This window comes from Solanum lycopersicum, chromosome 7 (genome assembly GCF_036512215.1).
Source record: "Solanum lycopersicum chromosome 7, SLM_r2.1".
Lineage (NCBI taxonomy): Eukaryota > Viridiplantae > Streptophyta > Magnoliopsida > Solanales > Solanaceae > Solanum > Solanum lycopersicum.
The window spans coordinates 53,638,741-53,652,459 of NC_090806.1; the positions used below are offsets into that span (position 1 = coordinate 53,638,741).

The 13,719-nt window shown below is 31.2% G+C and overlaps 2 protein-coding genes across 12 annotated transcripts; one reads left to right on the forward strand and one right to left on the reverse strand.

Annotated features, from left to right (window-relative positions):
* The first annotated feature begins 3,134 nt into the window (after nucleotides 1–3,134).
* Nucleotides 3,135–7,426, forward strand: LOC101261044 (uncharacterized). Of its 11 annotated transcripts, none has more exons than XM_004243686.5 (6): nucleotides 3,135–3,294; nucleotides 4,435–4,516; nucleotides 4,950–5,063; nucleotides 6,499–6,625; nucleotides 6,708–6,825; nucleotides 7,025–7,426. In XM_004243686.5, exons 2-6 carry the CDS (start codon nucleotides 4,507–4,509, stop codon nucleotides 7,076–7,078), a joined length of 423 nt encoding a protein of 140 aa, XP_004243734.1. In that variant the 5' UTR covers nucleotides 3,135–3,294; nucleotides 4,435–4,506; the 3' UTR covers nucleotides 7,079–7,426. The 11 variants fall into 11 exon arrangements, with proteins under 11 accessions (XP_004243734.1, XP_010324029.1, XP_010324027.1 ...); XM_010325727.4 differs by having other exon boundaries at nucleotides 3,148–3,294; nucleotides 4,432–4,516; XM_010325725.4 differs by having other exon boundaries at nucleotides 3,155–3,294; nucleotides 4,432–4,516; nucleotides 7,006–7,426.
* Nucleotides 7,427–8,930: 1,504 nt separating this feature from the next.
* LOC101260741 (UBP1-associated proteins 1C) lies at nucleotides 8,931–13,486 on the reverse strand. The gene is made up of 6 exons (XM_004243685.5): nucleotides 13,204–13,486; nucleotides 13,042–13,116; nucleotides 10,704–10,834; nucleotides 9,785–10,253; nucleotides 9,483–9,596; nucleotides 8,931–9,380 (listed from the first exon to the last, which is right to left on the reverse strand). The coding sequence occupies exons 1-6, from the start codon at nucleotides 13,288–13,290 to the stop codon at nucleotides 9,315–9,317; spliced, it is 942 nt and encodes a 313-aa protein (XP_004243733.1). The 5' UTR covers nucleotides 13,291–13,486; the 3' UTR covers nucleotides 8,931–9,314.
* Nucleotides 13,487–13,719: the final 233 nt, after the last annotated feature.

Sequence of the window (13,719 nt, forward strand, 5' to 3'; positions counted from 1 at the left end):
AGTATCTGTGTATATAACTATTATACTATATACAAATTTGACATCAAACAAACCTCAATCTCTGTTTATTCGTGTTCTTCTTGTACTACTTTTTTTTACAACTGTAGTCATTGTAATGTAGAAACGAGTCAATCGAAAGCCTATAAAAATAGATGCAACATATATATATACACACACACACACACACACACACACATACACACACAAATATGATCTTCATAAAAACGAAGAGAAAATCAATTAAGTGATATCTGATGATTTCAAATTACAAAAATTCTTTCTAAAATCATCGAAAAGATCTTCAATTGAAAGAAATTTGGGAGAAAAATACATAATTTTGTAATATAGAAAAATTGATGAAAGAGAAAGTATAAGTGAGAGTAAACATGGGGAACCAATCACATAAAATATACCTAAACATACAAAATTAGGTGTATAATAATAACTTTCCTATTTAATATTAATAATTTTTCTAATTATTTATATATATAATTACTTTGCTATTTATTGTGTAATTATATACATATAACATAAAAAAAGTAAATTGTAGCTATTTATTTTAAATGTATATTAATGTTTGCCATATTTTGTAGTTTTTTCATAAATAATCTCAAGATTGCCTAGTACGTCCAACCAAAAACATAATAAATTAATTCTACATTTTATTCTTGAAATTATTGTATATTATACTTCGTCCGTCTACTTTTAATTGTCAAACCATCTCCAACCTCCTCTATTTTACTCTACATTTTCTATTTGGAGAGTAAAATAGATAATTCTCTCTCCAGCCCCTCTTTATATTACTCTCTATACTACATTTATAGAGAGGTGAATAGTAGTTCTTCAAATTTGATGAAATACTATTTACATTCTCTATTTCATTTTTAAATATTTTATTATTATTTTAATTACTTTCTAATTAACATATTATTTTACATATAATATCATTAATTAAATATCTTATATTCATACTTCTTTTTAAATGTAATATATTATTTTATACTACTTTCATCCCGAGTTAATAGTATTTTAATTTTTTCTAATTTTCGTCGACAATATAATTTGATTTTATTATTATTTTTCACTATGAATAATACTCCTTCCGTTTTAAAAAGAATAACCATATTTCCTTTTTAGTTTGTTTTAAAAAGAATGACTCCTTTCCTTTTTTGGCAACACTTTAGCTTTTCACGTGACATGTTTAAGACCACAAGATTAAAGGTCATTTTGGTACATTTGACATAACATTAATTTAGAACCACAAGATCAAAAAGTCTTCTTTCCTTTCTTAAACTCTGTTCTAAGTCAAACTAGGTCATTCTTTTTGAACGGAAGGAGTACACAAAATTAAAATGATAAGATGAAAAAATTAATTTAAAAATACAACTCATAATATGATAATTTAAATACAAGATAACATACAATACATAACATAATAATTAAAATACAAGATAAAATACAATACATAACATAATAATTAATTCGCGATGAAACAAGATCATGCCAAAGAGATGTTGAACGTGCATTCGGAGTTTTGCAATTTTTGCAAGACCGTCACTTTTTTGGAGAAATAAAGTGTCACATGATATAATGACTACATGTATTATACTGCACAACATTATAATTGAGGATGAAGGTGATATTAATGCACAAATTCAAGATGTTGTAAAGCCTCCAACTCTAATGACAAAAATGGAGGTAGATGAAAATCTCCACTTTAAACAAATTTTAGCTAGACATAAAAAAAAAATTAAGGACAAAATGCTCATTTTGACCTCCGTAATGTATTAATAGAGCATCTATGCGAGCAAAGTAACAATTTTACAAATTAAATGTTTATGTAATGATTATGTAATTATAGTTCACTTTTATTTGAATTTGTTCATTAATTTATATATAATATATAATATTTTCTTGCAATTTATGTAATTTAGATATTTAACAATAAATTTATTTTAATATTACATAAAAAAATTGAAAAAATAAAATATTATATCACGTGAAAGTTATGTAAAGTAATTATATGAGAAAAAGAAACAAAATAATTATATTATGAAATAAGAAGATAAGACTGGAATAGAAATAATAATAATAATAATAATATACTAGTAAGGAGAAAGAAAAAAAATTGTTTCTTAGAAAGTAAAATAGAGAATTGAGTTGAAGTTGATTGTCTGAAAAAATAGAGAAATTTATATTTGAAGAGTAAAATAGAACGTAAAGGTGTAGATACCTGCATGATTTCCTTTTGTAGAATTAAACGATAAAAATTTAGCTAACATTTTATGATATATATTTTCATCATATTTATACGCAAAATATTTGTCATTTACAATACTTGTTGTATAATTTTTTAATATATATATATATATATATTTAAAAAATATTAAATTAATATTACTTAATTTAAGTTAAAAAATGAAACAAATTAACTTTTGAAAAATGTATGGATATTAAAATGAACATACAAGACCTCGACTCAATAATTCATTGCCACGTCATTAATAGCAATGAAAGGAGACGTTGACAAGGACAAGTGGTGAGATTAGTTTAATGCGGGAGGAAGGAAGGCGCAGACGTAGGAGTCGGCGTATGGAATATGCTATCCCTTCACCAATCAGAATTATTGTTCTTAACTTACCCTCCCCCACTCCTAAATGTTTTATTAATTTATTTATATATAGTCTATACAAATGGTTAAGAGCGTATTAAACTACAAATTTAAGAATACTATTCTATATTAGATTAACTAATATGGAAACTTACCTATGTATAGAACATCAAAAAAAATATTTATCATTTATTGCGTAGAAATTTTCATTTGATCAATTTTAATACATATGATCAAAAAAATTATTATTTATATATAATACAAGTTTAATTAATATATATTACATTTATTACATGATTCAATTCACTTATAATCAATGTGTCAATTTCTTATCAAATAAATATAATATATTTTAAAACATAATTAATATAGATATATTACATATAATTCATTTTTTTATTTATTATAGATTTAATATTGAAATTATTAAAAATAATAATAACTAAAAAATATAACTAAAATTAATAATTACTTATTTAAACGTATTATGCAAATAATTTTTCCCTTTTCTCTTATTTTTAAAGAGTATATGTCACAATCATGAATATGAATAGTAGGAAGTCATTTTGATGAATAACCAAACACACTACTCTTTTGTCTTGCTCGACCGCTTACTTTAGAAATACTTGAAAATTCTAAAATCTCAAAGCTTAAGCTTAAGCAGAAGCAGAAGCAATTCATTTGTAAGTTTTTCTTAAAACATTTTTGTGTTCTCTTTTTACAAATCAGATTCTTGTTTTTCTTCTCTGGATTAGTATACAAATTGATAACAAGAAATAGGAAAATATGTTATAGTTTTCTTGTGTTGAATTTTCTAGTTTGGATCTTTATTCCTTTCTCCGATCGGAATTTCTCTTTTGTTGGGCTAATTCTTCTGTTTCTTCTGGTGGACGGTAGGTAGACGGTAGTTGATGTTTCTTAAGCTTTTAGCTTTGTTTAATCTGTTTTTATTAAATATACATCTATGAAAAATAAGCAAAAATATTTAGCCATTAATCCTCATCTGCTGCTAATTCTAGAGGCAGAGCAAAGTTACGAGTTCGAATCAATCTTGTTTGGGGTTCACAAGTTAATATACATATATTTATTTAATTTTTTAATACAATATACGCCTATTAAAAAGCTAGTGGATTTGTTTGAACCCACGAACTCCCACCTACCTCCGCCTTCCGGCTATTTCAACTTCTTTGTCCACTTTGAGTAAACAAAGTTTTTATTGGACTGTTTAAATAATTTTTGGTTTTACTTAAACTGATACGAAATTGTGGGCGGAACATACTTGAAATAATTTAGAGACCAATCAAGGCATGTGAATTCTTCATTTCTTGGTTCAGAAATTACTTTTTCATTTTTATGTTATGATTGTTGTTGTTTAGTTATCTGTTTAACTGCGATGAATTGGTTGCTACATGAAAAATGGACTTTTCGATCAGTGGCGAATCCAAGAATTAAACTTTCACTAATGGAGTTTGAAAAATAAAGATGTACTACTTATGAATGAATTTAGAACCTCAAGAGAATTTTGGTCTCTAAAGCCAACCTCTAATCTTTTGTTTAGGGGTTCAAATTTTATATATATACATAAAGTTTTAAAAAAGTACCTTAGATATGCCATGTAATTTTTGCTGAACCCTCTCACTACCCTCTGGATTCACTATGCTTTAAATGGTATTGACACGATTATGCTTAACAATGCTACTAGATACAACTTATTCCTCCTTAATCAATTATTTTCCAACTTTGCTGGCATTACTCAATGAGTTATTGCTTATCACATGGTAAATTAGTAAGGTTGAAATCCTTTATTTGATCATGCAAAGTAGGTTATCTGAAGGTCAAGCAGAGGGGATAACTCAAAATACTTAAAGGTAGAAGCTATCAGCTAAGAACTACACATGGACAAGGGTAAGCGTTTAGTCTACCTAACCTAATTTGCTATCTCATTTTTCAAATTCCGACAGGGTTTTCTGGGATCACATTGATTATGGTATATATTTGTTTGTTGATGATGTATTCTTCATGTAGCTCATGAAAAATTTCTACTTTCATGTCTTATTCCATTATATTTCTTGTAGGTATCTTTAAATGTTGAGTTCAAGTTAGTCAAAAAGTTGTTACTGCATGATGAAATGCTTATAATTATCACTTTGGACAGTTGTTTGAAGTTTTACATAATGAACTCTTCTAGGATATGTATATTACTTGGTTTAGAATATGCATATTTTTTCAGGAAAAATGTGTTTACCCTTCATTTATAATTGTAGGATTTATTACTCATACTGAATTTTAGATGAAGGAATTTTTGTAGCCATGATTAATTGGACATTGGGTATAACAGGGGCTATTCTTGAAGCTGGAGAGGGAAGAAATACCGTTGAACTTGTGAAATCAGCCTCTGAAAAACATCTTGACCTTTTGAGGCCATCAGCTCGATATTATTCAGTGTCGAAAGGTAGCCTTTTCTTAAATTTATAAGTAACTAGAAATTTTATAAAAGCTTGAACTAAGCAAGTGCATCAGGCGTAATTACAAACCGTGCAAATTCTCTAGTGTGTAGCATTGCATGAACATCTCGTACAATGAACAGTTTGCACCAAAAAGCAAGAAAAATATAAATCCATCTTTGAGGCGGTGAATGTTTCTCCTATTGCCTTAGAATATTCTGCTATTTCTTTCAAGTCAGACCATTCACCAACTACCATGGCCTGAAGTATAGTGTTCCAAGTCTCTTGAGAATTCTTGCATATGCCCTTCTGTTCCAGTACTGTGGAAGCTCTGTTATTGAGCTAGGCATGATCCAACACATGCCAAGTATTGTCAAAGACATGCCCCATAATTGACTTGTGACCCGGCAGTACAAAAAAAGGTGGCCCACTTCTTTAGGTCGTTCTTCACACAATGGGCATTTGCTGCAAAGTTGAAATCCCCTCTTTTGATTGTTTATTCGAGTGAGTCAAGCATCCCTAGCCAAATTCCAAGAAAGGCAAGAGACCTTCAAAGGAGCACTATTGAACCAAATCTTTTTCCAAGGTCATATAACCCTGTTGGTGTCAGATTGCATCACAACGAAGCAATTTCTAACTGAAAAAGTCCTTTGGAGTGCCCCTTCTAGCTGATGGGTCAACTTTGTTTTGATCCAAAACTAGCCGTTTTCTTTATTTCTGGGATACCACGACTATTTTGGCCGTCTTTGTTCTGATCACAACCTGGACAGCGCTTGGTGGACATGCTTTTCCATCATGCTTTTGGATTATCCTAGGAAGATATTCCCATGTCTATAACTTGTATTTGTGCCTAAATCCAAGAAGTGCATTTGCATTTAGCGCACAGATTGAAATGCTCATTTCTATGATGTGTGGCCTATATAGATCAGGAAAAGAAGTAGAATGCTGTTAGGATCATTTTCTTCACAAACTTCTATCTATGGAGGTTCCCTACCTTTGTCTTATCTATCGTAGCTTCTGAATTAGAACAACAAAAAGTTATCAATGTTGTTTTCTCACACTCCTCAGCAAATAAATGCAGCATTGCTATAGGATTGAAATACATTGAAATATATCTTTATCTTTTCATGTCACAAGTTTTACTTTCATTCAGTTACTTATTCGAGGCCTTATAGGCAAAATATTTTGATACATGTTTCATAAGAAAAACTATTCCGTTACCTGCTTTTACCTATTTAAGTTTTCTTTCCTTTTGTTTGGGTTGTTGGGGGTAAGGATCTTTTCTAAACTTTATGTTCAGTTCCCTGGTATCTATGTAAATCTGAAGACATATGTTCCTCTGAATTTGATTCTATCTACCAATCATCTGTCTACACTGAGACAGAAAAGATTAAAATAACTGAAGCAAACCAAAGTTCTGAATTGGATACACCATGATAATAGGGCAAGCTGGTGATGCAGAAGACCGTGAGAAGGGAAAGTATACCTTGATTAGAGATGTAGAGGACCTTCAAACAGGGTTCTATGATAAACCTCTTCCTTGCTTTGGTTGCGGAATCGGATGGTTTTCGTAAGTGCTATTATTATAAGTCTCAGTTACTCTCTCTCTCTCTCCTCTTCTGAAAAATCTGATTGTTTATTATTATTACTAGATTTCTTCTGGGATTTCTATGCCCGTTGATGTGGTATTATGCCACGATACTTTATTTCGGAAACTACTACCGTAAGGATCCTAGAGAACGTGCTGGGCTTGCTGCATCTGCTATTGCTGTAAGTTGATTCATTTCTCCTTTGCTAAGCATTTAACAAATTAAAATAATGGATCAATCAAAAAGATGGAAAAAGTAAATGCTTGAGATTGGATTTCTCTACCTTTCTTCTTTTCATTGACCCTTCAATATCTTTTGCTTCTCTTGATATCGTGTTCATGCGTTAATTAACAATGTTTAGAATTTACTCTCTTGTGCAGGCAATGGTGTTTTCTGTTGTCTTGCTTATTATAGCAGCAACTCTCTTCTTGTAGCTTCTGCGATGCAAAGTTTCATACTAATATGATCAATGTTACTTGTTCTGTAGTCAAGTCAAATGCCTCCAAACTCTCCAATTGTAAATGTTGTGACGAATGAAAAAAAAAAGATTCTTATACAGAACTATATACATGGTCATTATGTGTTCCATCCAGATTTATTGTTGGAAATCCTCGTGTTTTTTTCATTTTAAAAGTGGTGTACTAATAATATTAGATATGCTTTTATGTGAAATAGAGAAGGCCTTGTAAACATAAAGGGTTTTTATATCTCTCTGCTGTAAAGTGAATTTGTGTATTAACAACATCTGTTGGATCTTGAAATAAACAATTTCCTGACAAAAAGTTCACCTCCATATCTAGGTGGTAATGTTACCTGGATCGATGGCTTACTTTCTATGTAATGGGGGAAGAAGAGGACCAAAATGTGCCACTAAAAGCTGCACAATCTTTTTTCAATTTTCCCAACATATAATCAATCAATCACCTGAGAGATAGATATTGGAGTTCCCAAGCTACTAAGCTCCATCACCCTCCTCTCTATAGTCTATTCACTTTGTGCCAAATTTTACTTTTTCTTAAGGAAAAAACATACATTCCAATTATTAAGGTGATCTATTATTCAAATCATTCCCACTCTTATACCATGTCATATATTATAATTTTTTTTCTTTTCTTAAATATATTTTACCGTAACTAATTCTTACTTAATTAGTTTATATCTTTAATAATTATATTCTCTCCAGCACTAAATCTAACTCATTTCATCGAAAAATTCATATCTAGCTACCTTCACTATTGATTTTGTTCTTTGCCATCACTATATCACTTTATTCTTCTTCTTTATCACCCAACAACAAATATCACCACCGCCATTATTAATATCAACTTTTCTTCACCACCTTCAATTACCACTTATAATTTTTGTCATTCGTCTCCCATCACCACCAAACTCAAAAAATTGATCAAAAATCAAATTTCTTTAATACCATCAAAAAAATAATTTCAAAAAAAAAGAAGATAGAAACAATTAATGAAAACTTTTCTAGAAAAAAATACAATTATTCACTAACAAATCTATGAGAAGTAATCTAATTTTGAATACAAAAGAATTATGCTTAAGTATGTGATAAATAAATAAAGAAATGCGATGAAAATAAAGAATGAAGAAGAAGAGAACAATGGACGGGGTATGAAGAAGAAGTATGGGGGCTGGGGTTGGAAAAGAAGATTCTAAAATTATTTTTTTAATTTAATTTCAAAAAAGGAGATTCGAACTTCTTCTTTTTTACTTTGATTTCAAACTGATGTGTCTATTTTTATTTTTATTGCCACATCAATTATAAGGGTAAGAAAAATCATTTTTGAGTAGTATATGTATGTAATAAGTCACTATGATAATTTAAGTGTATAACTACTTTTCAAAGACAAATTGGAGGGGAAATTTTTATGCCTTTTTCCTTTGTTTAATAATTTGCCAAACAGACATACAACTAAAAGAGCCATCAGTATTGCCAGTCCATATGGGCTGGTCAAAGATATCACCTTCTAGGATGTCCATTAGTGATCTCATTTCATTAAAAGGTGAAAAAAAACTCAGATAATAAAGGTTGGGATCAAACAAAGTTTGGTGAAGGTATTTTCGTCCTGAAAATTCTAAACGCTTAGGTTTCTAAGGTGAAATTTTCTTTCCAAGTTGCTCTTCTGCTGCAGAAAACAGTTTCAGCTAGCAAGTAGTTTTTTTTTTAAATAAACACTTCTAATTCCCCAAAATCTTCAGCAAACATGTTGAGATATGAGAGTGAAGATAATAAGAACTTGACGCTCTTCATAAAAAAGAACACACAAATTTGCTGATAAACCAACAAAATAAAATAAAAGCCATGACAATTTTCTTACAGAAACTAATATCTATAATCTAGCACAAACAAAATTTCGGAACAGACTCCTTCAAATTGACGTAGAGGTTGACGCTCTTCATAAAAAAGAACACACAAATTTGCTGATAAACCAACAAAATAAAATAAAAGCCATGACAATTTTCTTACAGAAACTAATATCTATAATCTAGCACAAACAAAATTCCGGAACAGACTCCTTCAAATTGACGTAGAGGTTGATGGTATAAATGAAGCTTGTTTTATAGCTTTGGCTCTAGATTGTTTTCTTTTTCCTCAATAGATTGCCTAAATCATTGGTTGTAAAATTTATAACATCTGAATTGAAAGAATTTTCAGGAACTTTTGGTTGCCAATCGTACATATTTGCCATCAACAACAAATTTAGAACTTGAATTTATCTGCACGGAACAGTAATAAAGAATCACACATTAGCACCATACATGTTTAGCCAAAGGATTGAAAGAAATAAACACTGATGAGGTTGGATAGGATTAGCTGACCTTATGCTCAATTGTGTCACTGACTTGGCTTTCGTCTTCTACCATGCCAGACACATTCACAGACTTCAGAACGATCTTTTTAAGCTTCTTCAACTTCAGAACTCCATCGGAATTCTGGCCCAAATGCAACAAGAGAGTAAGAGAGATACCAGACAATACATAAAATAGCCTCTAAGATGTGATACATAAAGACTCTTGAATCAAAGAGGAAGAAATGTTCATGAAGATGTTTGAAAAAAAAGTTGGAATATGTATATGAAAGAGAAGTTGCAAATTAGTGATGAAATGGAGAGAACACATACAGATTTCAAAGCTAATGTGATCACTTTCTTCCACTTTATCTTCTTCTTGCTGTCGTTTCTGTTAGACCCATCCACGACAGCTTTATCTTGCTTCACTGTTTCATTTTTGGCTTTCTTCTTGTGTTTTGTTTCCTGTTCTTTTTCGACCTGGATCACTTCACCAATATCTAATTCAGCAGAAAGTTTGTCACCACCATTTTCAGATTCCCTGTCTTTCCTTTTCTTATTTGAAAGAAAATTATCATTTTCTGCTTCTTTTGAGTTTTGCTCCTTCAATCCCTCACCTGCTTTGTTCTCAGGAATCTCGCTCTTTTGATTATTATCATTTAAGACATCCACACCACCATCAGCTGGTTCAGTCTGCTTAGGCTGCTTAGCAGCATGGAAAGCCCGTGCCTTCGCTCTATGTTTCTTACCATCAGCATGGAGAAGTAGAGTCTGCTTGCTAGTTGCATTGGTATTACACAAACTGCAGATACAAACATTTGAGATCAAACAAGGATGAATATAAATCTCAGAAAAAGGGGAAGGAAGAAAAACATTAGAAAAGAAAATTAACAAATGAAGCATAAGAAACAAGTCTCGCAACCCAATAATACAACTATACAAGCCAGTAAGAAAAAAGGAGGGAAAAAAGGAATAAAGTAATTAGGTAGGAAAGAGAAGCACTTATTTAAGTAGTTATAAAGTTTCAGATAGATAAGGGGATAAGAGGCAAAATATCATTCTAACTTGGAGTCAGTGATTATAAACCAAGATTAATGCAAGCATCAGTGCAATAAAAACATTAAATTGGACAAGGATGATCTGATCTGTTTCAACAAAATTGTCATTTCATGTCAAGCAATATCCATAACCTTTTTCTTCAATTCTTATAAAAGCGTAATCAACAAGAGAAAGATAAAAAGCTTCACCAGACCTACAAAACCAAGGTGGACGGTCTGACAATCCAACATTGATGTCTACATCAGGCTTTTGCTTAGCATCACTGCTGGGCTTGACAGGAGCTCCATTTGAAGCTTTTCCTTGGCCCTTTGGACCATATTTCTCCTGAAGAAAATACAAATCTGTATATATCAAAACACCAATCGAACAAACACACCACACTTTTGTTTCTCTCTCACTCAAACTCACGCACTGTTTCCTTTTTTTCCTTTATCAAAGCAACTCTGTTCTTCCTCGTCCCTTTCAACTTCAATCAATTCAATAATTTTCTTTTTAACTAGCATATCAAATCACATTTGGGTATTATCGAATCTAATTCTCCATCTTTATTATGCATTTAATGATAGTTTTCATTTATGAAATTGGAGTTTAAAAAGACCAACAAGATGCCACAAGTTAAGCCAAACAAATAGAAACAAATAGGAATTAAAGCACACAGATTTCTATGAGAAAATAGAGAGAAATGAAGAGTGAGATATTCTACCATCAGCAAGTATGTTACATTCTGGATTTTGAAGTTACAAAATCCAGCAGCCTCTTTTTTTTTTTAAATATGCTTTGATAAAAGATCAATGGTTAAAATAGAAGACATGTGACAAGTTTTTTGCTTTGAGTATTCCCAGAGATATCTTTTCAGCAGCGACAGCAATAAAGCATTTCTTCAATCTACTGATGTATAATATTTAATGTTTACTTCATCCTCTTTCTTCTAAGTTTCCATTGTGTTGCAATTGTAATTGGTCTACTTTTGTCAATTGATCATTTCACTAAGAGAACAATTTTTGTTGCCTAAATTTTATGAGCCTAAGTTAATGGGTTCTTGATTTTCTCATAGCAGTCATATTACAATACCGATCATCATCACCACAATAGACCATCCCAATCATTAGAGAACATAAACGTTTATTTTTTTATTTCAAATAATGATTTTATTTTATTAAATTTAGATATTTATAAAATATAATTTTTTATTATAATTATATGATTATGTTTAAAAATAAATAAATTATGCACATTCTATGTTGAAAAAGAATTAGTCTAAATCATTCAATGTTCAGATCTAGAGACAGATGTGCATTCAGATTCATACGCCTTAACCTTAATGAAACAAATGAGACCTAAAGGTGTGTTTGGTATGGATGAAAACATTTTTCATTTGTCCTATGTTTTGTCCAAACATTTTGTCATTTTCCGTAGGAAAATAAGTTCCTTAAACCATCATATGTGATTCATTCCCGTAAAATTACAGTGCACATGAAGACCCTTTACCGCTTTGTGGGGAGCGGGATGAATGATACATCTGGCAAGCGCCGGTGAAGAACGCAAGCAAGGCTGGAGCTCAGGTATTGATATATTCCATCAAGAGAAAGGAGGTGAAATCTTACTCTATATATATTCATCATCAGCTACTTTCACTATGACAAAGTTGTTCATCAGATAGTCTATAGTTCTTTTTGGAGGAAATGACTTTGTTAATGGAAGTAAAGAAAACATCAAAACAAGTTGCATAAGTGTCGTTCCAAGTTTATTGTCTCCTCTCCACTCATCCAATCCCTCCAACTCCCACTTCCTTGACCATCCATCTCCGAATCCCCACTTCCCATCCCATTTAATACCTGCCTCTATAGTGTTTTACTAGACAAGATATAAATGCTCTTCGGATAGTATTTTCTTGTATGCTTACCAAACACTAGAAACTAAGCCGGAAACAAGAAAACATCTTCTAGGAAATTATTCTCCATAGAAAACATTTTCCATCATACCAAACACGAGTTGTGATATTTGGAACAGAATAAATTTGCAGGCATGTCATCTTTCCCCTTTCAATCAATCAAAGCAACTTATTTCCCTTAACCAAACACTGGAAAATGATTTCATTACTGAGAAAGAGAATAAATTTTCGGTAACTAACACTGGAAATAATTTCATAAATGGGAAATAGGAAAGTATTTTCTGCAATATTTAAAACACATGTAGATGAAATCATGCATGAAACATTTAGTAACCAACTCTCTAAAGAATTTGCAACAAGCGAGAATGACGGCGATCATTTTGTTGATTAAGCACTCAGCTATTAGTTTAGAAAGATAGGTATGGCCTATGGAGCACGACATCAGTGATACTTGATAACACTGGATATAGAACTTACTGCTACGTAATACTCCTATTCTACAAGCTAGTTAAGAGAAAAATAACTGTCAAAAGGAAATGTATATTTGCAAATACTCCATGTACAAAAGTTAGTAATAAAGTATAAGAATTTGGGTAGGGCACAATAAGCTTTGGAACATAAAAGAGGCAGAGAATATTACCGCTTCAGAGATGCATTGGGTGTGAGTTTCCACAGTTTGACGACTAAAAGTCTCTCCACAATCAATGCAAGATAGCTTAAGAAAACACACAAAAAAAAGAACAATAAGTTAACTTGAATTCGTAATTGCATTCAGAATCAATCTATGGAAAAAAAAAGGCACCTTAAAAGCAGAACACATTCGAAAGTGGTTTGCCAATTTGGGTTTCTTCAAATTGTCTCCACAATCTTCACACTGAAACCAAACCATTCTGAGCTAATTCAACCGGAAAACAAAAAATGGTGTGTGGTTAGGGTTTTAGGGATTGAGGAAAACACAAAGGCTAGCTATGGCGTTCCTGTGTTAAATCCAAATGAAAGAGTAAACAGCGAACAAGGTGAGTTAAGTTAGTAGCATGGGCCATTGTTTCCTCGGGGCCCAAATATTTTTCGGAGAAGTTCGGCCCGTTGGTCTTCATCATACATACATATTTAAGGAAACTTGATTATACCTAATTTCCTATTTCACCCATAATTAGAAATTATGTCTCACTAATTTTTTTTGTCTCATCTATTCTATTCGTATTTTCGCTTCCATACAAAGACGAGTTTTTGGCTAAAAACATCCTTAAACTATATTCTAAAATTAAACTATATTCTTAAAGTATCATTTTTAACAGAAAACATCATCCAAGTATTT

What these genes read in the sequence shown, in the direction of transcription:
- LOC101261044 (XM_010325725.4), top strand. An exon ending in ATATTATTCAGTGTCGAAAG is followed by an intron (nt 5,064 to 6,498) that starts GTAGCCTTTTCT and finishes CCATGATAATAG; the next exon opens with GGCAAGCTGGTGATGCAGAA. An exon ending in TGCGGAATCGGATGGTTTTC is followed by an intron (nt 6,626 to 6,707) that starts GTAAGTGCTATT and finishes TATTATTACTAG; the next exon opens with ATTTCTTCTGGGATTTCTAT.
- LOC101260741 (XM_004243685.5), bottom strand. Translation starts at nt 13,290, where the DNA reads ATGGTTTGGTTTCAGTGTGAAGATTGTGGAGACAATTTGAAGAAACCC. An exon ending in GAATGTGTTCTGCTTTTAAG is followed by an intron (nt 13,117 to 13,203) that starts GTGCCTTTTTTT and finishes TGTTTTCTTAAG; the next exon opens with CTATCTTGCATTGATTGTGG. An exon ending in GTGACACAATTGAGCATAAG is followed by an intron (nt 9,381 to 9,482) that starts GTCAGCTAATCC and finishes TGTTCCGTGCAG; the next exon opens with ATAAATTCAAGTTCTAAATT.